A 25,484-nucleotide genomic window follows, 5' to 3' on the forward strand; every position below is an offset into this window, starting at 1 on the left:
GGTTCTACCTCTGGGTTCCGATCCTGCCTCTGTTAGTGGCCAACTATATGACCAGGCGTCATTACTTAACCTCTGTGTACATGCCAATGTCTGCACCTGTAAATGGGTATAGTAATAGCAGTTTCCTCATAGGCTTTTTGAAAAGATTAAATGAGTGTGTCTGTGGATGCATGTGTATATTAGAACAGTGGCTTGTGGAAAACATCACATACATGTTTGCTATTTCTGGTGACAATGGTAGCCATGATAATAACAGCAGTAATTAAAAGGTATGTGCAAATTGGGTTCGTGCATATTAAAAAAACTTATTTATAATATTTGAACACCAACTTCCTAATAAAATCATTGGTCAAGGTTCATGCTTTTCCCTCTTTAAATTGTTAAACAAAATAAACAATGATAAAATAGGAAAAAATAGAGGAGAAATAACTAATTATATTCTTTATTTTAGTCTATTTTTACTGTGGTGAGTGCTTAAATGACTCAACTGTCCATCTAAATTTATTTTACCTGGGGTCGGGGGAGACTTGTCTTGCTGATTAAGTACAGAAAAGGCTTGACAAGGACCCCATCTGTAGGATCAAACCATCTTGGATTGGTAAGAAAAGGAACCAGAGAACAATCAAAAACACTCACTCTATCTACAACATCTGTAATTCAAACAAAGGAGCAAAATAAGTATCTGGGAATTCTATTCATAACAAAGACAAACACATTTTCCACATAACAGGGAGTAAAATTATGAACAATATACCAAATGTATTTCTTGCACATATTCCTCCAATCCAGTGCCTCAAACTAATTTTGGTATCAAACTGTACAAATATCCCATTATAATAGCTTCATAGCATGGAAAGCACCCAATTTAATTTTTCCTTACAAGACTGGGAAGAACTAAACATAAGCAACTCATAAAACTGAGGCATAATTTTTAATTAAATTATATTAAGAGTAAAGTGCTTCGAATTAAAGCCAGAGTGTTCTGTATTCCTCAGCTCTGACCACAATGTATTCAAACAGGCATCACCATTGTTACTGGCATAACAAAGTGCAGTGAAGGTGACATGAAAATCTTATCAATGCACTTATACCTTACAAACAATCCCAAAGAAACTGCAATGCTGCTATTTCATAATAACCTGCCTGATTTTAAAAGACATTTGAAGTGGTTACATTTCAGTTAGAAATTCTACTAAAAATCCACAAAACACAATCTCCAAGAAGAATTTGTGAGAGATTCTATCGTAATAACATTTCTTCTGATGTTGTGTCTACATAACCCAAGCAATCCTAACATTGGGTTATCATACACGAGCTAGAGTTCATTGAGGAAAAAACTCTGGGGCTCATGGCAATGAAAAAAAGGTAGTGTTGAGAATAAAGGGAGCTTAATCTAGAAGTGGGTTTGATGAGGAGAGATTCATTCCTCAGCAATCAAACAGACCAATGACGATCTAAATTACACTTGCAAACACTACAGCTTTAATCTCTGAGGATCTGATCAGTACGGAAGAGGAGGAGCTGCCTGATGTCAAGATAGCTGTGATAATCCTAAAGTGATTTGTCTTAGGAAAAAAGACACAGACAACCATGGTGAAGTCCAATTCATCTTGTGAATAATACCTTTTTCCTCTTATCCAAGACTTTTAAATCATCTTAACGCTCATTCCACAAGATGCTTCGGATTTCCGAGGGCCCAAGAAACTTTCACCTATGATGGAGTATTTATTAGTGAATTATCCTCAGAGGAAAATTCTTCTAAACAATAAATCCCTTCTTTTGCCTCCCATGGCTCTGTTCCCAAAACATTATGAAATACATAAATAAACATCTTGTGTGCCCAAACAGACCTAAGCTTCAATGCTTTAGATCAAAAGACCACAGCTGAGTCTAAACAGAACACAAGTCACTGTTACCTTGAGGGAGAAAAATATATATATATATTTAAAAATACACATACATAGATGATCACCTGTCTTTCAAAACAGCAGATTTGTGGTCCCTAATAATTAGTTAGAGACACTAATTGTTTAGTCAGAAAGTAGTTGTTTATTATACCCCAATAAAAAAAGCCACCACAAATAACCTTGAGAGTGTTATGCTAAGTGAAATAAGCCATGGAAAGACAAATACTGCATGGTTTCACTTATACGTGATATCTTAAAAAAAAAAGTCAAACTCTGAACTCATAGAAACACTACAAAAGTGGATGCTAGGGCCTGGGGATGGGGGGAAGGTGGAGGAAATAAGGACAGGTTGGTGAAAGGGTAGAAACTTTTAGATAAAAAATTAATAAGGTCTGAGGATCTAATGTAAAACATGGTGACTATTGTTGAAAATGCTGTAGTATATAATTGAAATTTGCTGAGAGTAGAACTTAAATGTTTTCACACAAACGAAAAAATAAATCTGTGAGGCGATGGATGCGTGAATGAATTCCACAGGGGATCCTTTCACGATGTATATGTATATTAAACCCCACGATGTACACTTTAAATATCCTACAATTTTATTTGTCAATAAATGATTAACTAATAATTATACCTCAATAAGGCTGAAATTTTTAAAACTAAAATTAAATTTTAAAAAATTTAATTAAAAAACATCCAAGTCCCCACAAAGGATCGTAAGTTTACAAAGTGCCAGGCATTGTGTTCGGCACTTCACATCATACATATAACAATCCTAAGAAAGTAATATCTTGCAGATGAAGAAATCCCAGGCTTAGATTGTGAGGAAATTCACCCAAGGTCACTCATTTAAGCAGAGCAAGAGCTCAAACCCACATCTGTCTGACTTCAGAGCTGGTTTTCTTAACCGGCTTCCAGCCTCCTAAATTATGGCTGTTTTAAGAAAACTGCTTGGCTTAAAGCAAAAGTATTCATCTAATAGACTCCAGTGCCTCTTACTAAGAAATCCTCTTAATGCCCTTAATTAGGGGGCATCTATATTAAGACGTCAAGCATTAAGCGTCTATATTAAGCAGTTCCTAGAGACGGATTCTAGTAAAATTAGCTTATTTTAGAGGTGGTTCCAGGACACATCAGGAGTGAGGAATTGAGACAGGAAGGGAAGGAAGGACATAGCGGGTGTGTTTGCATGCCAGTTACCACTGTGGATAAATGGGCTTAATCCCACCAAAGAATGCTGGGAAAAAAAACATAAAGCTTACCCCTTGGAGTGACCCCACCCAAGAGGTGAGGGAACTGTGGTATTTACCTATCAAACTCTGAGGTGGAGTGGTTGGTCATTCCCAGGGTCTTCCAGGGAGCATCATGGGTGGCAAAGTGAGCACGAGTGACCAGCAACAGCAAATGAAATTCAAGTGCTGGCCACTAGGGGCCAACTTGGGGCTTCCAGAGTAGTAAGGACTCGGGAATAGATTTCATGCTGCATCTGCTCTATCAATCTCTTCAATAATGGTGAAGCAATTCAGAGACAATGAAGGAAAAGATTCAGTCCCTAGATGCTGCTGGTTAGTTAGCATTGATGGGTGTACTGCTCCAGGCCAAAGAATGATCCCAGCCCTCAGAAAGCAATCCTCACATGCATTTTGCTGGTTTCTAAGGTAATTTCAGTTATTGTTTCAGACTTTGGGGAAGGCTACCAAATAAAAATGAATAGAGTTCATCTTTTTAAATTTACAACCACATCACTGCACTCAATAGACTGTTGAGTATCCTACCCCATTGACTATACACAAGAAGAGTCAAAACTGATGTTTCTGGAATATACCAAGAGAAGTGTGCCCCAAAGAAGAAACACCATTGCTAAATGATGGCTAATGAAATGTGTGGTGCCTGGAGGTTCTTTATGGAGACCAGACTAAGTCTTTAATAGGATATTGCTAGAGTTTCTTGTGGAGATCTATGATTCATCATTTATAATATTTGTGAACTCTGGACTCTCATGCTGAAAAAAATGTCATTAAGGCTTATGTAAATATTTAATTTTTAAACTTTGCTTTTGAACTCCGTATAGAAATTTAAGATAACCATAAGAGAAGACAGTCTATACTTGTCATTAATAGAAACTTAATCATCGCTCTGTACAAGGATCCCAAATGGCGTCTCATGCAAATCACAGACCAGAAAAAAACAGCAGACAGAGCAGATGGTAGAGCCCATCCCTCCTGTCCTGAGCCCCTCAAAATGACTCAATATGCAGGTAAACAGAAAGGGGGTTGTACTTATTAAATCATAAAGTATGAAAGGCAGAAAATAAAATGGGAAAAAATGAAGTGGTAAATGACATCCCTGAAGACTACAGGCATTAAAACACAGGAGCAGATCGATGGGCCATAGTGGAGGTGATGTCAGTACTAGGAGGTCCTCAAAACACATCACATAATTGCTATGGTCTGAATGTTTGTGTCCTCCCCAGCCCTTGGCCCAAATTCATTCATTGAAAACCTCCTGCCCAAAGATGGAATTAGGAGGTGGGGTCTTTAGAAGGTGCTTAGGTCTTGAAAGCAGAGTCCTCAAGGATGCGATTAGTGCATTTATAAAAGAGGCTCCAGAGAGCTCCCCAGCCCCCTCCTCCATGTGAAGATACAAGGAGAAGTCTGCAACCTGGAAGAGGGCCCTGACCTTGGACTCCAGTCTCCAGAACCGTGAGAAATAAATTCCTGTTGTGCATAAGCTACCCAGACTGGGGTATTTTGTGATAGCAGCTTGAACAGACTAAGATTAGAAACTTAAATTAATAATAATGATGGCCATAAGGATGAGGAATAAGAAAGTCCTTAAGTAAAGCAAAAAGAAAGGGGAAAAAAAGGATGAAACGTGAATACACCAAAATTGAAAATGGCAAGTCATCTTTTGCCACCCATAAGTTAGAAAAGTTAAAAGTTAGGAAATCCAAAGACAAACCACAAACAGGAAGAAAGTATTTGCAACATCTATAACAGCTAAAGGATTAACATCTAGAATACATAGAAAACTCTCAACGCAAGGCAAGGGATAGAAGATTTATGTAAGAGAAAACAGGAACAGTCCATAAGTGTATAAAAATATGCACAGCTTCCCAGCAAGTCAGACATTGGCAAATTAAAACAAAGAGATAAAACCGTTGCATGACATTGACAAAAATAAAGTGTTTCTTAATAGTTTTGGTGAGGCCTGAGGAAACAGTTCCTCTCGCACAAGACTGGCAGGCTTATAAAATGATGCAACTATTAACTAAAATTTAGGATATGTATAGCGTTCAATCAGCAATTGTAGTTCTGAGAATTTACCTTAGGGAACCCCTGACCCATACACCCAGAGCGGGCTACACAGGCTATTACTCTATCGCAGGATTGTTTTCTGTAGCTGCAAATTAGAAACAAACACCAAACAGTCCGTCAATGAGAGATTAACATTCAATAAAACGTAGTAATCCATTCCACGGGATATGATACAGCAATTTAAAAGTATGAGGTAAATACACATGTACTTACATGAGACGTTCTCTGAGACAAATTATAAAGTAAAACACAGGTTCATGGAAAAGTACAAATAATATGATGGTATTAAGGATACAAACAGGCATAAATAAAACAAAACGGAAATATTTCCATAGTTACACATGTAAAATTCCTTCAAAGGAGACCTGGAAGTTACCATGAAGCGATTACCAGTGGTGGACTTGCGGAGAGAAGACTAAGACTGGGGTCAGAGATGGAGAGGGGTCAAGGACATTTATATTGCTTTACTCTCTTACGCAAAGACCCTATTTGTGTATTATTCACAAAATTAAAAATAAATAAAACCTGTAATAAAATAAGAGAAAGTAGTAGGAGTCCTTCGTCTATAAATGTATATTCTTCCTCCTGTTCCTTTTCAAACTGATGCAATTACATGCTCCTCTTCCATCTTCCTCCAAGCTCCTCTTCTAAGAATACAAGGAAGAGTCTGTTAAGCTACACTGAACATCTTGGATCTGACCTAGTAGTAACTAGTTTTATTTTTACACCAACCCTGGCACAGAAGCAGGGCATCAAGTTGCAAGGCAAAGGTCTACTCTGTGTCATCTTCTAGCACGATAGGTTTGTATTAACTCTTCTAACATTGACTTCTTTTTTTTCTTTTAGGCTTCTCCTCCAAAATTGGGATGCAGATTCTTCTTGTAGTTACATGGTTTTCATGGCTGACGATTCCTGTGTTGGTTCCCGGCCCCAGTAGGGGACCAAAGAGAAGGCATAGCCTAATGTTGGCAACCTCTTAAATACTCGGGCTTTGCAGGAGCCCCTTTTCACCCCGCATGGCAAATAAACCCATCTTCTTCACATACTATATGCCGGCATCAGAAAAACCACCATGCTTAAAACAGTCCTATTCAGAAACTTGTTGCTACTAGTTGGTACAGCCACTCTGGAAAACAGTGTGGAGGTCCCTTAAAAAGTTAAAAATTGAGCTACCCTATGACCCAGCCATTGCACTACTGGGTGTTTACCCCAAAGATACAGATGTAGTGAAGAGAAGGGCCATATACACCCCAATGTTCATAGCAGCAATGTCCACAATAGCTAAATCGTGGAAGGAGCCGAGATGCCCTTCAACAGATGAATGGATTAAGAAGCTGTGGTCCATATATACGATGGAATATTACTCAGCTATCAGAAAGAATGATTTCTCAACATTTGCTGCAACATGGACGGCACTGGAGGAGATAATGCTAAGTGAAATAAGTCAAGCAGAGAAAGACAACTATCATATGATTTCTCTCATCTATGGAACATAAGAACTAGGATGATCAGTAGGGGAAGAAAGGGATAAAGAAAGGGGGGTAATCAGAAGGGGGAATGAAACATGAGAGACTATGGACTATGAGAAACAAACTGAGGGCCTCAGAGGGGAGGGGGGTGGGGGAATGGGATAGACCGGTGATGGGTAGTAAGGAGGGCACGTATTGCATGGTGCACTGGGTGTTATACGCAACTAATGAATCATCGAGCCTTACGTCGGAAATCGGGGATGTACTGTATGGTGACTAACATAATATAATAAAAAATCATTATAAATTAAAAAAAAAAAGAAACTTGTTGCTACTGGCAGTCACTAGGATGTACAGAGCCAACGGTAAAGAAGAAAGTAATTAAAATAAGTTCAGAGCTGGTACAAAGTATGAACATTTATCCCTTAAGATCATGTTCATATCTCTCTGCTTCCACCAGCCCCAAATAGTCTTTCAATGTTTCGCTAAAGCACATGTTTGCTACCTAAAAATTACTTGCTACTAGCTCCAACTTTTAATTCCTAAATCCATCTCCTATGCAGCCTGTCTTCTCTGCCACCTGTCATATCTATGATGAAAAATCAAAGGGGGAGTTAGAGGAAGGGAACATGTCATTGTCCATAAAGGGTGAAATCAGCGGCTCACACTCGGTGGCTCTGGTGGATAGTATCACGTATAGGATGGTGTAACGTATCATGGAGTATTAGTATCAGGTAGACGCTACTGGAGAGAGGACATGGCTAAGACACTGTGTAAAATGTGAGAATTTTCCTCCGGGGCTATAAAAAGAAAGATCTCGTTACAAGAGCTTCTTGACTAAGAGCTTCTTAAAGCCACTCAACTCGCCTCTGAGCAGACCAGGCGTTGCTCTGGCACAGGCTTCATGGACAAAGGAGAAACAAGGTGGGGAGAAGCCCAAAGGTAGACAAGAAGCACATTACCATAAATACCAATGCAAGCTTCCAAATTAATGGAAAACACAGTGTAAAGTCGATGAATAAACTTAAAAGTTTATTTTTTTTCCTCTGAGATACGATCTCTATAATACATGTGATAGATTCACATCACTAAGAGTCATTGCTAGAAAAACATTTTAAAGAAAGTGGGCCTCCAAGTCACATCATGATTGCACCACGCGGCCAGGTACCATCGAATGATCTTATGCAAAAACATGGACTAAAAGCTTGGCTTGCCATCCCTCATTTGAGAGCACCATCTTCTAGCATACATTTCCTCTAATATATCACTTACACCCGTCCATCTCCTAGAAGTGGATGTATCACTCCTTCTGTCTCCAAGACCGGGCTTAAAGCCAGAAGAAAATGACAAACTTGGAAGCATGAAAAGTTTAATTTTTTTGCTTAAATCCTCTCATCTTTTGTATACTGATACATGATCATTGACTAGAAAATAAACCTCCTAACTCTGATATATGACTGAGGGATGACTTAGGTATTTAAAAAGTGAGAAATGAAATTTACCATCTCTTAGCAGAACTATAAGATTAATATCCAGGAGAGGGAAAGTAATAAAGAGATAAAAGGAATTGCTACCACATTGTTTGTTTCAATTGGTCATAAACAGCATTACAACCAAGAGACGATGGTGGTTGTAAAAAAATTGAAAGAAATTTTCCTACATCTGAAAATAGGCATAAGTCAAAATCCTGGGTTCGCAGAACAATAGAGAGGCATCAAAGAACCTTCGGTCCTAAACCCTTTCTCTTTCTTAAGCAAAGAAATATTTATGATTGGTCTTAGAAGGGAGCTTAACTGAGTTGCCATGAATTATTAAAAAACCCCAAAATACCTTCTGTTGCTTTTATAGAAGCTTGATTTACAAGCTGAAAAATCAAACTGACAGTTTAGTCCCTTGTACAAATACCCAACCTTTAAAAATGCCCTAGGCATTATAAATATATCTTTCATGAATATAGCTTCAACAGTTCTAAAAATAGCCTTTAGGAGAAAAAAAAAAAAAAACTCTTTCAAGCCATTGTTTTATACATAACAGCAGGAAACCAAACAGAATGTCAAAGCCGAAGTGATTAACACACCCAGTAATAAACATGAACATTAAGTAGGAAATCTTACTCAAACACATTTTTTTTGACATTAGCTTGGAGTCTACGGTTTAGCCCTGCATCTATGGCCTGAGATGATTCCAGCACACCCATACTCAGAAACTAACTCCAGGGCTGCAAGGCTAAAATTTGCCTTTTGGATGAGTGTAAACACGCACGTCCGGGACTGGCTCTGGGAGCAGATACTACTGTCCACTACCCTGAGAGTTTCCCCCAGGCTCCACCCTGACCTCAAACATGCCATTGCAAAGGGTCAGTTCCAGACCACTGCTCACAGGTGAAGTCGAGGTTGCCCCAAAGGCAAAAGGAAAAGCTGACAAATTCCAATACCTTTGGCTATAGGGACCTAACTCAGGGATGTGAAAAGACTAACGGTCCTTCACAAGGTGGCACCAGGTATTTTATGGGTTTTAATATGTATTTAGCATACTCAATAAAGCTTACCCATCTCTCCAAATAACAGAACTTATAGGGTCAAAATATTCTGTGTTCTGTGGCCTCATGGGTTCAGGAACAGAACCATGGCATTGTCTCTTGAAATAATAACTACTTTCTATGAATATTTTTTTCTGCCCATTAAACTCCAAATAAATCAGACATTCTACTTCTTAATAATTCAATATGGAATCATCTCAATTGGTTTCATAATAAATGAGATCCTGAATTCATAATATGGTAGAGAGAAAGCTCATATGAAAAAAAATCCTGAAAAACTGAAGGTATGAGCTAACAGGATCTTTTTTTTTTTTTTTAAGATTTTATTTATTTATTTGAGATAGAGTGAGAGCGAGCGAGAGAGTGAGAGGGCACAAGCAGGGGGAGCAGCAGAGGAAGAGGGAGAAGCAGGCTCTCCACTGAGCAAGGAGCCCGACATGGGGCTCAACCCCAGGACCCTGAGATCATGACTTGAGCCAAACGCAGACACTTATATTGGCACCCCAGCTAAAGTGATCTTATTCTTAAGCTTCTAATGTGAACAAATGATCATGATCCAATTCCCCCCTGAGAGTGGGAGAACCCTTAATAAGCAGCAAAGGGGAGAAAGAAGAGAAAAAGAAAGCCAAACTTATAGTCATTTGGGTCAAAAGTGATTTTCTTATCATTTTTCTTTATCCTTGATGAGTAGAGCTGTAGGGGGGACCTAAGTCCCTAATGCTGGCTAATTTTCTTCTACAGCAAATGTAATTCACATTTCCATGTTCTTGTCCTGAAAAAATACCAATTGTTCTAGGATTTAATATATCTAATACTTCGCACTAGAATCTTTGGAAAATCCTAAGACATTTCCACCTTAGGGATTCTAATTAGAATCTTTAAATAAATTACAAAGGGTCATCCATGAAACAGATATACTTAAGGTAACTTGTAGGTACAAGGATACACTTGTAGGTAACTTAAACACTTGGCAAATCAGCAACCAACTAGAAAATGTAAGAAAGACATATCTCAATTTTTACCTTATTTTGATCTGTCCAGTAAAAGAAAAATCCCTGAGGGTCAGTCCTCAAAATAATTGGAGTGACAATAGCAGAGTCCTAGAAATAAAAGAAAAAACACAAATATCAACATATGTCACTGTAGAAAGTCCTACCCAGGAGTTGCTTAACAAGTAATAATTGTTAAGAGTTTCTCCAAGGTCATCAATGATTAGTAAAAGTTCCCAAAAAATAGACATGGCATCCTAACTTCACAGCATTATTAATCATGTAACTAAGCTTCTTTACTAATAATTAGAATATCTGTGCATTACTTGTAAAGGAAAAGCCCAGCGTTGCATATATTTATTGATTAAGACAAATTGACATGTTTTCTATTACAAAGCTCTATCTAGTTTTCCAAATAATTTTGACATTAAATACCATTACCTATTTTATATAAGTAAAATTAATTAAAATCCATTCTTGAAGGTAATATTTTAAATTACATTTGTGCTATAAAATGATCTTTAATTGTCCTAAAGAGAGTAAACATACTATTTGGGCATTGCTGTTTCCAAGGTAACAGTAAATAAGTCCATGGTCTACATTTTCAGAAAGATATACACAAAATTGTTGCAAATTTAAATTTCATAAGATGAAATAAAACATCACAGGCAAATAGTCTTCAGAGTTTAAAGCATGCACATTATAAAGCAAAAACGGCATGCACTGTAATTATAATATTAAACATCTCTAAAACATGTGTTCTTTTCTTTTGGCAATTTTCAGAAAGGCATACCATCTGCACAAGAAAACACATGTCACAGGATATGGATTTTTATACTGAAATACTGGGGCCTTTGCAGGAATTACATTTTTAACAGAGACATAAATTACCAGTTTATTTCAACTTTTTCATACACATTATAACCAAGGTATGGCCGAACCTCTACCTGATCAAGAACTCTTATAATGAAAATTAGAACTTGCAGAAATAATTTTGGAATTGAGGATTGTTTTCTCGATGGGAAGAAAAGACCAATGGTTTCAGTCGACATGGTGAGCCTTATCATAAAGCTAGGTTCTGAAGGCCATCCCCTTGGGGATGCCTGTCCCCTCTGGGTGCCTCATCTTACACAACTACAACTGGAAAAAAAAAGGAAAAGATAATAATAATACCTAACTCAGAAGGTCTCAGTGAGAATTAAAGAGGATAATTTGGGTAAAGTACTTGGACCACACGCCTGGCTCATAAAATTATTTATTATTAGTGGATTATGCTTAAAAACTAATTTATTAAAATAGTAAATGAAAGTTTATCATGGCATTCTTTTTTTATCGTGGCTGATACCTATAACATAAAAGTTACCATTTTTAAGTTTCAAGTTCAGGGGCATTAAGTATATTCACACTGCTGTGCAGCCATTACCACCATCCATTTCCAGAACTTTTTCATCTTCCCAAGCGGAATTCCACACTCATTAAACACTAACTCCCGGTTCCCTCCTCCCCCAAGTCCCTGGCAATCACCACCTACTTTCTGTCTCTATGAATTTGACTAATAATGGTACCTCATATAAATAGAATCCAACAATATTTATCCTTGTGTGACTGGTTTATTTTGTGACTGGCATCACGTGGTAAAGGGTCATCCATGTGGTAGCAGGTGTCAGAATTTCCTTCCTTTGTCAGGCTGGATAATATTCTATTGTATGCACATAATCGTATTTTGTTCATCCACGCATCTGTCAACGGACATTTGGGTTGTTTCCACCTTTTGGCTATTGCGAATAATGCTGCTATGAACACAGATTCACAAATATCTGAGTCCCTGGCTTTCAACTGTTTTACACCCCAAAGTGGAATAGCTGGATCATTGATAGTCCTGTGTTTAAGTTTTTGAGGTACCGCCATTCTGTTTTATCCTGCTATTCTTAAGAAGTATTCTTAACGTGCAGTTTGGAAAATATCTTTTACAAGGATTGTGTTGTTGCATGGAAAATTCAGCTGGAATTTCAAGATTTCAAAATTACTTCTAAATATAAAAAAAAGACATCTGAAAACAAATTTAATATGGTAATGAAAGAATAATTTTTTGGATAGTTTAAGCTTCTTCTATGAGATTATGTGCACAAAAGTTCACAGCAATATTTGCAATAAATCACGGCGGTATTTCCAGATCTGTTTTATCACCCACCGTCCTCTAGAGTCGGGCAATATGCAACTTTCTGACAGGCTGCAAGCAGCACACATCCCCACTTCCGGAGAATCTGGAATTAACCTGTAGTTTTAACATATCATTCTCCAGATTGGTTGGAGACAAGAGTATCTGACAAGATTCTAGTCGGGATCTTGGTGACAATTCACTGCAAGGATCCCAGACAATCAACTATTTAAACGGCAGGGTAAACCTGCTCAAATTTATATTTTACAACACTGTACCAGGCTGCCTCGTTTGCTTCCGATATGGCTATATCTAGCTTATTCCCTCTCCTCCTTCAAAATTACAGCTCCTTTGTTCAATATTTTCTTGACCCCACTCTTCCGGCCACAGTCCCTCTGTTAAATGATCATTTATCTCGGCTACCTGCCTGCTTCCTCCATAATCACCTCTAACATTCCAAGATCAGCTAGAACTTGGCATTCTTGTCATCCAAAGCAGGATTTGACCCAGAAATACATGAATATCCATTTTCAATTCCACCTGCTTTTTTCCCACCTCCCACATAGCTGCAAGTGTCTATATTCTCCCCGTACCAAAGTAGCCACTCAACCCAGATCACAAGTATTCTTAATTGTCAGAACATATGCTCTAGTTTGAAGTTTGAAATATATGGTCATCCTTCATTTCCAAGGCAACTGCAGATACACTGTAACTTTTGCTGCATTTTACTGCAGAAAAATGGAGACAACTCTCCGAAGGTCTATTTTTTATTTCTCTCCATCAATAGCCATAAGACATGGATTCTATTTAAGACGGTGGTTTTCAAACTTCTGGGTGCATCGGATTTACTAAAAGGACTGGTTAAAACACAGATTGCTGGCCCTTTCCCCAGAGTTTCTCATTCAATAGGTTTGGGCTGGTGTCCGAAAACATGCATTTCTAATAAGCCCTCAGTGCTGCTGCTGCTTTGCCACCGGTCCAGGGACCACACTTTGAGATCCCCTGATGTAGGCCTACAATGGGAGAAGCTTTCGGTCAGGGACACAGTGATGTGAAGGCCCGAGGAGAACCAGTGAGCTTCAAGTATAGACAAACCTGTGTCTTGTAAGTACATCGCTTCTAAGAATTCAACTTTAACTTGCTTATTGCAAGTTATAAGGTTGGTTTTTTTTCCCCCAATAAACATCTGCCTTGAAGAAGAGAACACTGGTAAACATACCTGTCTTGAGTAATAGTGGATGATGCACTGTAAATTTCCATTTACTTCTCTTTATTTGATAGAAGCTGTTCTTCTTGCATCCCTAGCTCATCAATAGATCCACAGTGAGACTAATATAATGATATAAGACTAATATAATGATATAAGCTGCTTTGCAACTTATTTTTTTTTCCTTACTGCCCCACTAAGGATCCCTTTTGGGCATTTATTTTCCTAATTTTAATACCACAGATATTCCTAACTATACACGGGTCATATGTATATCTTTATACAAAATAAAAAAAGATTTTTTTGTCCCTCAAGGCCATTTTTCATTCTTCTGGAGGTGATTTGGCCCCAGTTGAGAATCCATGCTCTGTGCCTGCATGTCCAAGACAGACTCACTAGCCACCTGTGGCCACTGAACACTAATCATGTGGCTAGTTCAACTGAGATGTGCTGTATGATTACAAAGACAGCGAATGAAAACGAGAATATAAAATAGCTCATTAATCATTGTTGATATTGATTATATATTGAAATAAGCATATTGGGTTAAATAAACTCTATTGTTAGAATTCATTCCACCTGTTTCTCTTCATCTCTTTCAGTATGGCTCCTAGAAAATGTTAGATTTCCTAAATGGCTTCCATTCTATTTCTACTGGGTAGTGCAGCTCTCACACTTCTGGAGAAATAAGGTTTCTCATTAGTAGGGAAATGTTTTTCACAAAGCGAACTTGGTCTGATAATTCTATCTAGCAGATTTGGGGTTTTTTCCACTTACGCAGTTACCATCCAGTTTTAACATCTAAGTAGTGCAAAATAAATCAAGTTGCTTCTCTAAGCGTCAATTCTTCAAATATCTGCATAGAGCCAGCATGCTGTCACCCTCTTAGCTACATACTCTGACAGGTGGAGGTATGGGGTGGGTCGAGGTATGTCGTGGGTGGAAGTGTGCCCCCCACAACAAAGTGTATCTGTTGACGTCCTAACCCCAGTACCTCAAAATAAGTGTCACCGTCTTTGGAGTCTGTACACAGGTGATTATGCTAAAAGGAGGTCACAAAGGTGGGCCCAAATCCAATGAGGCTGGCGTCCTTGCAGAAGAGGAAATCTGGACGCAGAAACAGAGAGAAGACAACGTGGAGACACAGTGAAAAGTCGGCCATCCACCAGTCCAGGCCATTCACTTGAAGAGATGCTTCCCTCACAGCCCACAAAGAAGGAGCCAGCTCTGCCAACCAGCTCAGATTTCTAGCCTCCAAAACTGTGAGGAAATCCGTTTCTGTTGTTTAAGCCCCCCGCGTCGGTGGTACTTATAAGGGCAGCTCTAGCAACCTAGTGCAAAGAATCACCTTAAATCTACAGCTAATGTCAAGGACCAGTCCACAGGCACAAAGACCCTTAGCACCATTATCAGAAAGTCTACTGGCCAGCGTCGGCCACAATCCTAACTCCACAGGGATTCTATGTTTTTATGCTGTTACGAGAGAACACGTATGAACAAAGACACGCACTTCTAAATTAATCAATATTACAGAGTCAACAAGGAAAGATAACAGTGTTCCAGAGGGACTCCCCAAGACCTGCATCAGGAGAAAGGAGAGCCAAAGATGGCCGATACATACATTGCAGGGGAAACAGCTGTGTAAACAGGGAAAAAGAATTCTAAGGGTCACACAGAAAAGCAGATGTGGTCCCATCAAACATTGGCAATGCAGCCCTAACTATGCAAACAAATAATAATAATAATAATAATAATAATAATAATAATAATAATAAAACGATAGACATTGCTAATTATTGGCGTAGGCTCAGTGAGGTCAGACTTCTACGCACATCAGCGCTGCTGAGAACGTTCTTCCACAGGTCTATCCAGCCTGATATGCCCCCCAAATAAAGGAAAACAGGAGAGGTCTATTACCAGGTCCAGAAGAGAAGATTCGCAACAGTGGTAAGAAGCACCATTTCAATATTTGCGTTTTACTGATAGGAATAAAAATCTCTCTTAACGCCATACAGGGAAAAGTTGGAAACACATTTCTTCGCATACCACACAGGTTACTTCAGACACTGTAGTCCAGATTCAAACAAGAGCCCAGATCCCCAGTCATCCGAGAGACTGTTGCTTAATGGGGGCATCAACTGAGGAAAGGGTCCATTTTAGTAAGATATAGCTTCTGGTGGGTAGAAAGGGACATCTCACTGTGGTTTGAGTTTGCATTTCCCTATGACTAATGACTAATGATGTTGAACAACTTCTTATGTGCTTACCGACCGTGTGTGTGCGTGCATTAGCCCAGTACTTTTTAAAATCAGTTAAGATTTTTTTTTTTTTAAAGATTTTACTTATTTATTCGACAGAGATAGACAGCCAGCGAGAGAGGGAACACAAGCAGGGGGAGTGGGAGAGGAAGAAGCAGGCTCCTAGTGGAAGAGCCTGATGTGGGGCTCGATCCCAGAACGCCAGGATCACGCCCTGAGCCGAAGGCAGACGCTTAACCACTGTGCCACCCAGGCGCCCCAAAATCAGTTAAGATTTAAATCAGTGGTTTAATTTAATTAGTGGTTCTGAACTGGGGCAATTTTGCAATGTCCAGGGATAATTTGGTTGGTGACACCGGGGCTTTTGCTACCGACATCTGGTGGGTAGAGGCCAGGGATGGTACAAAACACCCTACAATGCACAGGCCAGCTCCCTACAACAGAGAATTATCTAGCCCCAAATGTCAATAGCACTGAGGTTGAAAAACACGCCTTTAATGGCTTCCCATCGACTTTATGATATAACCTTGCAGTGGCCTCAGCAGGCCACTTGCCATCCTGCCAGCATTACCTGAACCACAAGCTCCCCACCTGCTTATTCCGCTCTGTCCTTCAAAGGACGTCCTTCCATCCTCCGAATGCCCCCGCGTGCTATTCCATTGGCCCGACATACTCCCCCCTCCTCTTGATGGCCTGAGGATGTCCCACTCAGAACCCAGGTCTTTCCATAAATAGACTGCCTCCAGGGGACCCTTCCACATTTCTTAGGCTCACATGTACTTCCATACCTTTTTCTGTAGCACTTACCACCATTATAATGAAATAATTCTACTTCTATTTCTTTAGCCTCTATCTCCCCCAATAGAATACCAATTCCCCAAGGGCAGGAACCAAACCATTTATCATCACAACTTCACCACACTAACAAAATGTCTAGCTTATAAGAGGCATCAATACGTATTTTCATTATGAATACTGCATGGGTGGACGGAAAGCTACAGCGGGAAAAGAAGCAAGGAAGCAAAGACAGGTTCTGGAAAGTATCAGTTGGGGTTGATGCCAGAAGCCACAACTAGAGAAATCTCAAAGGCAATGGTAAAGGCAGAACAAGGCTTTGGAGAACTGAAAAGGAGTGGCTGGGATGTCAGGAAAGGGAGATGGTGGGTTTAAGCAACACTTCGGTCATGGCAGGAAAATGGCGGAGGGGCAGTAACTGAGGAAGGCTCATGAATTCTACCTTGGAATTCTTATGACTAAAAGGCATATTGATGTGTTCTTGGAAGAGCTTCAGAAGAGGGAAAACTTTCACAGACACTATCAAAGGGGAGATAATAATAAAGCCAAGATTCAGAGAAACCAGGAAACAAGGGTCTGGAACCTAGAGAGGTATGCTTACCCAGAGACCAGAGGTAAGGTGGGAGAATGTAGGTGGCCCCAGTAATTAAATGAGGAGTGGGAAAGGAAGGAAGTCTTCGTGAATCATTATCATAATAAAGAGAAAGCTTTCACAACCATCAGTCCTTCCTTCTGTGCTCCCAGTGTGTCTGAATTGCTTTAAAGAGTAATTTTCACAACAATACCTGGGTAGTCCTGTGAGCATCTTTTTCAGAAAACAGAAGTCACTGGTAACATTCAGAATATGGGATGCAAATACACAGAGCGTCATAACTTTCAACCAATATTAAATTGCAATTGAGTACACGCTCAACCTTAAGCCACATTTATACCTTACAGGAAATCGGTCCTGTACCAGCAGTCAGCTCTGTATTGACAATAAACATTTTGCTTCTCCAACTCTCATCAAGAAACCCTCTCTAAGAAGGCCACAGGGTCCCTTAGGACTCTGGGAGATTTCAGATGGAATGGAAGGATGTAAGGCAGGGCTTTCCAACCAATGCCACAGGCAGTAGTCATGAAGGTCTCTTCAGAACAGGACCACCCTCCAGGTCTGCCTCCCCCGTGTGAACCCACCGCAGACAGTTCCTTCATTCCACAAACATTTCCTCGGCATCTACTGCGTGCCAAGTCTATGCTCTGCTCTAGGTTAAGAAAGAAGATAAATAACATAAAGCTATAGTCCTCAGGTGCCTCGGTCCAGTTATAATACAGACAAGGCATACCCCCCTCCTTGCATACACCTCCCTGTACTGGTAATCCAGATCTGGCCTCTCAGCTGACACTACCTCGAATCCAAGCCACTCTGTGTCCTGCTTGGGGTCATTGTCCACATTGCCTTCATGCCTATCAAAGTTTCCAAGATCAACGATTTCCGTAAGAAGCCACAGGACCGGTCTTAACAGGAAACCAACAAAAGGCAACATTTTGCAACTATGTTGGGAAGAGAAAAAGGTGGAGAAGTACATGTCTTGCTAGACACACAAGTGTCACTTAGTAGGCAATGAAAAACAAAATGACCTTTGTTTTAACACCCTTCCTGAATATCCACATACGCCATGCGTCTGTATTGAATGACTGATCAGAACCTTCGTAGACTAGAATACTACACTGGCCTCTATGCCTCCAAGTAGCAATGAAGCTTTCCTATGTTCCCATGTAATACGATGTAGACAAAAATGGACTTTGCATATATACCATAAAAATAACTGTTTTTCGAAGACACTGGCCAAAAGGTGTAAGTTTGTAGAGATCTAAACCCCATTTGTATGAACCCTAATATCGGGGCGATTCTTTGGAGAAGAATTTTTTTCAACCAGTATTGATCTGGATTCTAGTAAAGTCTTTTATTACCAAAAGGATTCTGTGTGGCAATACCATGGTAGGCTGGAAAGAGCCCAAAATGTAACCAGACTTAAATTTAAATTTAACTAACCAGTTGTATGTCCTTGGGCAAGTCACAACTCGTTAGCCTCAGTCTGCTTCTATGTAAAATGGGAATAACGCTTGCCCTTTTCCTACCACTCAAAGTAGTCTTGATGACTGAATTCTCTGAAAACAGAAAATCTCTGGAAATTTTGAACATAAAAGGATTTACTTACAGGTAATCAAGCATTTGACAGAATCACAAGGATTGGGGAAGCGGGCGTCAGGTTGGGCCTCCATGAATGACCCCAAAACACCACAGCACTGACCCTTGAGGAGAACTCTTGCCTCCAGCACAGTCAGAAGGTAAGAAATCCAGAAGTCAAGAACACACCAGCATAGTTGAAGACGAAGGAAGAGTAATCTGAGAACATCGAGCACCCTCTTGCCATTTCCTCTTTAGACCCAAGGCCCTGGAAACAAGCCACTGAAGAAGAATCAGAGAAGGTAATGCTTCTTCCTTCAACATCTCACATATCTATGGCAACGAGCCCAAGAATGCAGAAAGGTGGTTTCTCTCACACCTCCACTCTCCACATCTCCTATGAGTGCATCTCACACTGGGGTGGAACTTAATTTACAGCCAGAATATTAGATGCCTCCAGAGAGTCTGCTAAAGGTAGCATTAGATTTCCAGACACTGCATTTTAACAAGTCCCACTAAGAGGGCGTGAAAAGTGATGCTTCGTGAGACTCAACCATACCTGAGACGGAACACCTGAGAAATCTTCATGCTTAGTGTTCTTCATTTTTTCTTAAATCTATTAGCCCGCTTGCTGCCTTGTTCTGTGGTCTCCCATCTCTTTTTGAGTTCATATGGCCTCTTCTATAAAATGAATCAAATTAACTTTCTCTTACCTAATTTATAAACAAGTTCCGAAGAAAATTTGATTTTTTTTTTAAACAGGAAAACAATCTCTTAACCTTTTAGGTATCGATGTTATAGACTGGTACCCATCATGACTAGTTCAGGTAAAAGTGTTTTCTTCACTAACTAATCCATTTTCCCTGAACCTGCTTCGTACAACTTTAATGTAATAAAAAGAAACAAAACATAAAGCAAATATCATGAACTAAAAGAGCCCCTGAAATGAAAAACAGATGTGGGATGCTTTTGTTCTGTTTTAATATTGAGTATTTTCTCTGATTTTATGTAATTGTCTCTTTCTTCATTTACAGTAATTTAGTTTCTTGATAAATGTACAGACTTGGTCAATCAATTAAGACACAGACCCAAGCATTTTTTTCAGAACGCAAATTAAAGCTAAAATTTCCAAAAATTGAAATCAACCTGTGAAGAAGCTAATAAAATCAAATAACAGAACTGAACGCGATCAGGGGGGAACCAGAACTCTTAAAGAATCTAGCCCTCTTTACATGACACTTCAGTTAGCTTGTTACAGAAATTAATGGCTTCCTTAAAATTTCATGTGTAACTGAGCTCAGAAATACGTCTCCAGTCCCTTTCCCTACGGATACACAGGAGCACATGGCTTAGATTGGGGCATCAGACATGGCATAGATGGGGAAAGGGAAGCATTATGAAACCTGCCTGAGCAGATGGAATTTATGACATGATCTGAAAAGGCTGCATGAACCTAACATCAGCTTGGGTAACAGGAAAGGCAACATTTTCAGTCACCAAGGATGTGTCATTTAGGTGAGACCCATAGCATAAGGCAACAATTCACAGTCAATCCCATTCCATTTTCTGCCGGCACTCCTTGTTCATGATAACATGAACCGATCCTGATAAAGAAACATTTAACCACGGGTTACCAAGTTCGACATAAAAAAGGAAAATGTTCCTGTCCCATTTAAACATCGTTGCAGGTAAATGTAATTTGAAGCTATTTATTGATAGGCTGAACTTTCAAGGGAAGTATTCAAGATATGCTAATAGCCAGAGCAAATTACCCTAATGCACCACAGGTAAGAATATCAAAGTCAGGCAAGGTAAGAGAAAATCTAGAAGAGAAAAAGATATCCCACAAACAGCGGTCTGCTGGTCTGCTTTCCTATGCCAATAACAGCCTGTAGGCAATATATTTCCTTGCCAAATTACTAGAGTTTTGTTTAGCTGTTTCCTCCTTTGGGGCATTTACACCTGCTTCCCTTCCCAGACTTCACCTTAGGACAGACAAGGACCTAATCAAGTGCCACCTAAACAGAAGGTAAGTCACTTTTGTTGTTATTGTTCAAGAGGGTTTATTCAGCAGCAATAAAAACATGCTTTAGGCTGAAGAGGGTTTGTTTTGTTTTTACTGGAAATTAAAAAATGGGTTTTTTTAGATCAAAAACAGGCAAAACCAATCTACAGAGTTCTAAGTCAAGGATGACCTTTAGTTAGCCCTGGGAGGAGGTGTAGGGACCGCAAGGGAGCACCTCGGCGGCAGTGCTGTTCCTGATCTGGGGCTGCTTAGGGAAAGTATTTATTTTGTGAAAACGGATCCAGGGGGACATCAGATTTTTGTCTTTTACTGTATGCGTGTTACACTCTGATAAAAAGCTTAAAATAGCTTTATTTGAGTAGCTTTTGGAAAAGTTAATACTTTTACACTTAATTACTATCAATGAGAAATTCACAGAAGCTCTTTGGACATCAAAAATGCACATATCTGGGCGTATTTAAGTGGCCTGTGAGAGGGCACCTGCCAGCTTTTCAGTCTAAAATCTGTCTCTCCCTCGGTGGGGGCCCCATCCGGAACCACCACCTACCAGCCAGAGCTGTTTCTTCCCTGTTTCCCATGACCTTTCCAACATGAGTGCTGCCGAATGCCCACCTCGTGAACCCTTCCCCTCTGCTCCCCCATGTATCTTGTCCGGGTCATCCATCATGCTGCTGCCATCATTTTGGAAACCGTAACTGCAGAGTCAACATAATGCAAATATTCTAGCTAAGCTTTTGTGTATGATGCCGGGTAGTATTCTGCGCCTTTCCCATTACCTGTTTTAACTGCAGAGATTTTGTTTGTGGGCGGAGGAGCGGGGGAGAGGGAGGAGGGCCTACTTGTTTCAAATCCATGGGGCATTAATGCAAATCCAAACCTTTGAGTTTCCTCAGTCCTCTCCTCGAACAACTTAGCCAGTCACAATTACAATATTGCAGTTATGTTTGTGAGACGGAATGTACAAAGATTATTTTTATATATATTTCTTTTAAATATATATATATTCTTACTAAATTACAAGAGTTTTGTTTAATTGTTTCCTCTTTCCAAATATATATTTGAAAATAATATCTATCTATCTGTCTACTTATCTATATAAAGAATTTAAGTAGAAATAATATTTTTGGATGCTTTTTAAACTGACTTGCTTTAAAGAGAATGTGTCCTGCTTTTTATATAGATTCCATTTTTCTGAAACACCTGAATTTTTTTTAAAAAGGTAAAAATCTGATTTTTTTCTTTTTCCAATTATAAAATATGAAAATCAATGCACACATTACAGGGAACGAAAGGAAGGTCTGGGTCTTCCCACTTGCAGAATAAAAGAGTCATCTAACATCACTGGCCACAATGAAAAACTTCATGGCCCTCCATCTACTGCGGGGACAATAATTTTTAAAACTGTGTTTTATTAAGGGTTTCCTGTGTGTCAGGCACTACACAAAAACAATGCATGGGCCTTCCCTCACTTAACCTTAACAGCTGTTCTGTGCAGCAGGAAATATTACAATCCTCACATCACAGATGAGGAACCTGAGGTCGAAGTGCATTAAGTAACTTAGAGTGAGATTGGAATTTGGAGGGCAAGAGTAGAGAAAAAGAAAGAACAAACAAATGAGAAGCCTTCCATGCCCTAGAGCTTGTGGAATAAGGAGACAGGGCCCTGGGAGCTTACGCAGGGGCAAATCAGGGGCTGGGAGGGCCTCCTGTATGGTTTCTAGCCTTCCTCTTTCCTCCACATACTTCCCAGTACAGACCAAGGCCAAACACCAGGAGAGAAGGGGGCCAGACTCACCATCTCTCAAGCTCCCTAACTCAGATACAGAAAGGAACCTCCCCTCTCCACTGTCCATCTCACCAGAACTCTCTCAGAACGCCCACAGCCCTTATACACCCGTCCCCACTACAGGGGCTCATAATATACAAATGCAAAATAAAAGCAAGGATAAAGTTGCATCCTTTGATATCAATGGTAAAACAGATAACCAAGATAGGTCAGTCCTGGATCTGCTGACCAAGTTCTGGAGGACAAGGTTTGGCCTTGATGTTCTGACTGTACACGCTATTACCAGTTGTTCAAACATTGAAATAATTCTGTGTGCCCCACAGACCCTGGGGGCCCCCAGCCCTCCTCACAGTCAGGCCAAAGACAGGCCAGTGCCTGGTCCTGGTACAAGAGGGTGTTCTCCAGGACCCTGCTCCAGCTCCATCGCCCACCTACTGTCTGTCGTGATTGGTTAGTGCCACGTCAAAGCTTTCAACTCCCACTCTTAGAGCATCCACAGCCATGACGCTGACAGGTAGCCAAGAGATTATGCAGGGCAGCGCACCTCCAGGTGACGTCTTCCATTCCATATGGTGGTCAGAAAAACAGCTTGGGTGATTATGGTGTTTTAACCACTCAAGGAACAAGAAATCATCTCTCCACAATTCTAAATAGCCCCACACTCATCATTTTCAAATGTATTATTATGCTTTCTAGTGGGCTATTGAGAATCTGTTTTATGAGTTTGCCCATCGTTCTTCTTAAAGACCAGAGAGCAGGGTTCTACAGTTTTTGAGGGAGATCAGTTATTTGAGAGATTTTAAAATTATTTCCAGCATTTACTTTTCCTCTCGGCAAGCAGGTGGGGATGCATGCCTGGGGCAGGGGGCAGCAGATATTTCCCACAGTCAGAGCCAAAACGAAAAACACAGCAGTCTCCCCTTCTCAGAGACATACGAGTCCGCCTCTCCAAGATCTTCTAGCTCCTCTTTCCATTTCGAACAGTCCTATCAGAATCAGGCGACACTGCCGAAAAATTTTCATTGCATAAAGGAAATTCAAAAGACATGTATGAATGTAAGTTAAGCCAGCCTAGGCATCAGAGACACTTCATAAAATCTGCCATAAGATCAAAAAGATTGTCCATGATTTTGTCATTGAGGTCCTTCTACCTCTTAGATAGAAAGATAATAATGGGATGAATTTCTCAACATGCAAACATAGAGATAAAATTAAAATCACAAACTAGCAAAAATTGACACAGGCTGACAAGATCAGGGGAGCTATCTATCATACTTTTTAAGTTACTTCACAAACCTTATCTCAGTGGTTTCAAAGTGTGGTTCCCCAGACCGCCAGCCTCAGTAGCATTCAAGACCCTATGAGAAATGCAGATTCTCAGGCCCCACCTCAGACCTTCTGAATCAGAAACTGAGGGTGGGACCCAGCAATCTGAGTGTGGCCAAGCCCCCTCTGATGTTTCTGAGACACGCCCAAGTGTGAGAAGTCCTGCTTTATCCTACTGGCTACTCCCAACCATTATATGTAAAATCGGTAAAAAACCGAGCGTTCTCACAGTCTTGCACAAGAGGCAGCAAAGATTCAGAGAAGTTAAGTGATTAACCTGAAGTCACACAGCTGGCTGGCAAGAGAACCAGCAGTTAAACTCAAGCCTTTGGACTCAAAATCTAGTTCTCTTTTGTCTTCATCACGCAGTATCACTGGCTTGATTTTGGAAGGGCAAATAGGAACTGGAACCCAAGTTCAAATGTGAACTTAGGTCACCTGTATCCACCTGAGGAGAATACAGGGGACCTAAGAAAGTCTGATCTCCTCTTCATTCACAGATCACCATGGAGACAGCCAAGGAACTTGCAGGAGAGTTCATCGTATTCCAGATAACTTGCCTCCTGGGTGCCCTCTAGGTTCTCCCCTATAGAAGATCTGAGATTCTCCAGGCTCCCGCTCCTTACTGCCTACATCCTTCCTGTAGGGTTTCCCAGGAAAGTCACTGTTGCTGTGCTCAGAGGGGGCACTTCTCACCTTCTTCAGGCAGTGTCTGACAGGTGGCCTCTCCATTACTCTCACAGCATCAGTCCTCATCTCTATATGATCGGTGTTCTCGATCATTTTCTGTCTCCTCCACCTGTCATGTAAAGTCTGTAACAGCACAGAGTCTGTCTACATTCATCACTACCCCGCGATCTAGGGTAGGGCCTGGCATTAGCAGCTAAGAAAGAAATACACACACCATGAATGGACATAATAAAAATCATCTACCGTGATGTATCAAAATGTGTTCCACAGAAGAGCCTCATTTTCAGAGTGATGCTGGCTATCTTCTTCCAAATAAGACATTCTGGACCATTGTTTAAAATCATCACTGTGAATAAATTCAGAGCTTATGGTGGAATACCCTTGTATATCCTGTAAAGTCTTTCTCCCTCTCTCTCCCTTCTGCCCTTACCTTCTTGCCCAACACATCAGCTCTCTATTCGAGACCTCAAGATGGGCAAGACTGTTTCATTTGTTGCTGAACTGCATTTTCTTTTACGTTGTTGTTGTTTTCCCATCACGCAAACAAAGCATTTAATCTGTGTCTGAACTTATTGTCTAGATTCTATTCCATTTACAAAAACATCCGGTCGTTACACTGGGGCGGAAGAAGAGAAGTGTAAAGTCCTCAGTAAAAGGATGTATGTTTACATCCTTGCCTACAGCATTTAATAATTGCCATTAGCTTTCAAGGAAGCTGTGGTTCATACTCCAAGTTCCGTTTGCACTTCCAACTGGACAAAATATAGACACAGACTCACTCAGCTAAGTAATTGGATTCGCTACCTGGAATATTTAAATTGTTTTCAGACACTGGAAAATGGCT

The 25,484-nt window shown here is 40.1% G+C and overlaps 1 protein-coding gene across 4 annotated transcripts in view; it reads right to left on the bottom strand.

Moving 5' to 3' along the window:
- Positions 1-25,484, bottom strand: part of PLCB1 (phospholipase C beta 1) — a 660,507-nt gene that overhangs the window by 633,685 nt on the left and 1,338 nt on the right. For all 4 annotated transcript variants that reach the window (XM_040637987.1, XM_040637985.1, XM_040637986.1 and 1 more), the window contains exon 2: positions 10,258-10,335. In XM_040637987.1, the coding sequence (XP_040493921.1) occupies positions 10,258-10,335 (78 nt within the window). The remainder of the gene's footprint in view (positions 1-10,257; positions 10,336-25,484) is intronic.

Source organism: Ursus maritimus, unplaced genomic scaffold, assembly GCF_017311325.1.
Source record: "Ursus maritimus isolate PB19 unplaced genomic scaffold, ASM1731132v1 scaffold_22, whole genome shotgun sequence".
In the NCBI taxonomy this organism is placed as follows: domain Eukaryota; kingdom Metazoa; phylum Chordata; class Mammalia; order Carnivora; family Ursidae; genus Ursus; species Ursus maritimus.